This window comes from Portunus trituberculatus, chromosome 9 (assembly GCF_017591435.1).
Source record: "Portunus trituberculatus isolate SZX2019 chromosome 9, ASM1759143v1, whole genome shotgun sequence".
Lineage (NCBI taxonomy): Eukaryota > Metazoa > Arthropoda > Malacostraca > Decapoda > Portunidae > Portunus > Portunus trituberculatus.
In genome coordinates, this window is record NC_059263.1 from 9,516,484 (window position 1) to 9,518,806 (window position 2,323).

The 2,323-nt window shown below is 56.0% G+C and overlaps 1 protein-coding gene across 1 annotated transcript; it reads right to left on the reverse strand.

Annotated features, from left to right (window-relative positions):
* Positions 1–257: 257 nt before the first annotated feature.
* LOC123501707 lies at positions 258–2,067 on the reverse strand. Its single transcript, XM_045250712.1, has 3 exons — positions 1,897–2,067; positions 1,366–1,479; positions 258–996 (listed from the first exon to the last, which is right to left on the reverse strand). Exons 1-3 carry the CDS (start codon positions 2,065–2,067, stop codon positions 577–579), a joined length of 705 nt encoding a protein of 234 aa, XP_045106647.1. The 3' UTR covers positions 258–576.
* Positions 2,068–2,323: the final 256 nt, after the last annotated feature.

The following is a 2,323-nucleotide window of genomic DNA, read 5'->3' on the forward strand; positions in this document are numbered from 1 at the left end:
ACAGCTTAATGGATCAGAAAGATTGCTGTTGTTTGTTCATCCTCTGTTTCTTTGAGTTTGTCCGTCTGATCCTCTTCCTTTTCCCTCCCTAATGTCCCTCGGGCCCCTGTCCTCCTCAACTGTTCCTTCCTTTGCCCTCACCCACCCACACCTCATATGCCCAGCAGGGGGTGCCGTCTCCTGGCTGACGGAGGCGCGGCAGCAGGACTTTGTTCAATAAGGCGCAGGGCGTCGCCACCACAGGATATGGAGACATCTTTTTCTCTTCATTTATTTATTCATTATTTAAAAAGAGAAAATAATATATGAGAGTTGAGGTGTTAGTATGGCAAGGTGTGTGTGTGTGTGTGTGTGTGTGTGTGTGTGTGTGTGTGTGTGTGTTTGGTAGTAGGTAGCCAGGTAAGACAAATAGTTAAGTGGTGAATCAATCAGTAGCGCTAAGATCAGTCGGTCTGTCAGCTAGTCAATCGGCCAGCCAGCCACGTAGGTCGACAGGCTCCAGACAGGCTCCAGGCAGGCAGGTTCTAGACAGGATACGGACAGGTTCCAGGCAGGCAGGCAGGCAGGCATGCTACCTTAGCTCTGAAGGGCGCCTCCGATGGGGCAGGCCCAGGACTCCTCCAGCACGGAGGACAGCTGGGCGTACTTGAGCGGACACTTGCTGAACACCTTGTCGCACACGGCGGCGTCGCGACTCTTGCTGCCGATCCCGACGGCGTAGGTGAAGGCGGCGCTGGAGGGCGTGGCGGCGTCGCTGGCATCGCGGAACAGTCCAGCCAGGATGGTCTCGTGCCGGCTGAGTGCCTCGGCCTCCTTGGTCTCCATGTGGCACAGAAGCTTGAGCAGGCACCCTTGGGGGTCCAGCTGGGCCACCATGGACAGCATCTCAGGGGCCACAGCTGCGGCCTGCTGCTGCTGCTGGTCCACCGACCGCTTCAGAATACCAAGGCCCAGACCGCGGTGGTGGCCGAACCCACCCAGGAGGCCGCCCAGCACCTGAGAGAGGGGGAGGAGGAGGTGAGGACAGAGAGAGAGAGAGAGAGAGAGAGAGAGAGAGAGAGAGAGAGAGAGAGAGAGAGAGAGAGAATAGTAATTGTCTCTCTAGTAGACATAGTAGACATAGATACAAAAGAAAAAAGAACTACGTTTGGACGGATGCGTTCACCACACGCACGCACGCACGCACGCACTCACTCACTCACTCACTCACTCACTCACTCACTCACTCACTCACTCACTCACTCACTCACTCACTCACTCACTCACTCACTCACTCACTCACACACACACACACACACACACACACACACACACACACACACACACACACACACACACACACACACACATACCACAGTGCCTTACCTTCAGACCGACCAAAGGACCAAGCAGACCAGCACCAAGACCCACGGTGGGGGTGCTGGCGGCCAGGGCCCAGCAGGAGGCCACTACGGCGAGGGTCAACACGGCACCACGCATCTGCGGCAACACGTCAGGTTAACCACCACCACCACCACCATACAACATCGCAATGGCACACAGCTTTCCCTAGGGCCAAAGGGGCAGGCAGAGGGGCCGTCAGCAGCGCCGCGCCGCTGCTGACGCAGGGCGCCTTGGCGGGCCCTTGCCTTGCAGTAGATAGGACCAAACTTTTTCTGCCTCCCCTTTGGATCCCTCTCCAGTGAGAAAAGAGCATGCTAACACCAGCAACACCTGTGGTAAGTAACAACGCCTGAGGCAACCCTGCCGCCCTCAGCTGCATGTGTGTCTGATCGCCTGACTTATCACAATGACTGATAGACTAACTGACTGATGGATTGACAGACTTTTTCAGTCTGACAACCTCCCTGGCTGACTGTTTCACTGACTGACAGCCTCCCTTGCTGCGGCACCCACCTTGTCTCTGTGCAGTGATCGCTGAGAGAGTTGTGTGAGGTGGTGGCGGCGGCGGCGGGTTATATAGTGCCCCTGGTGCATGGGATCGCTGGTGGCCGGGGGCGTGGCGGCTGCCCTTCTCACGCCCTCCAGCCGCCGCGCTGCCCTGCTGCCTGGACAAAACTGGCCCATTATAAACTAAGAAAAAAAAATTGAGTAGGTAAGAAAAAGGACTCCCGTAGCAACGAAAGGCAAACACAGAAGGACGCGACGCCCGAGCCCGAGACGCAACACACCACGCCACGCCACGCGGTGGTGGTGGCGTTAAGGCAGGCTTTTGTCGCGCCGTTCTCGACTATTGGTGTGGCTGTATACATGGATATATATCAAATCACAATTGTGGATGTTGTTGGGAAAAAAATGCGTATTTTGCGCGCGTTTCTTGTTT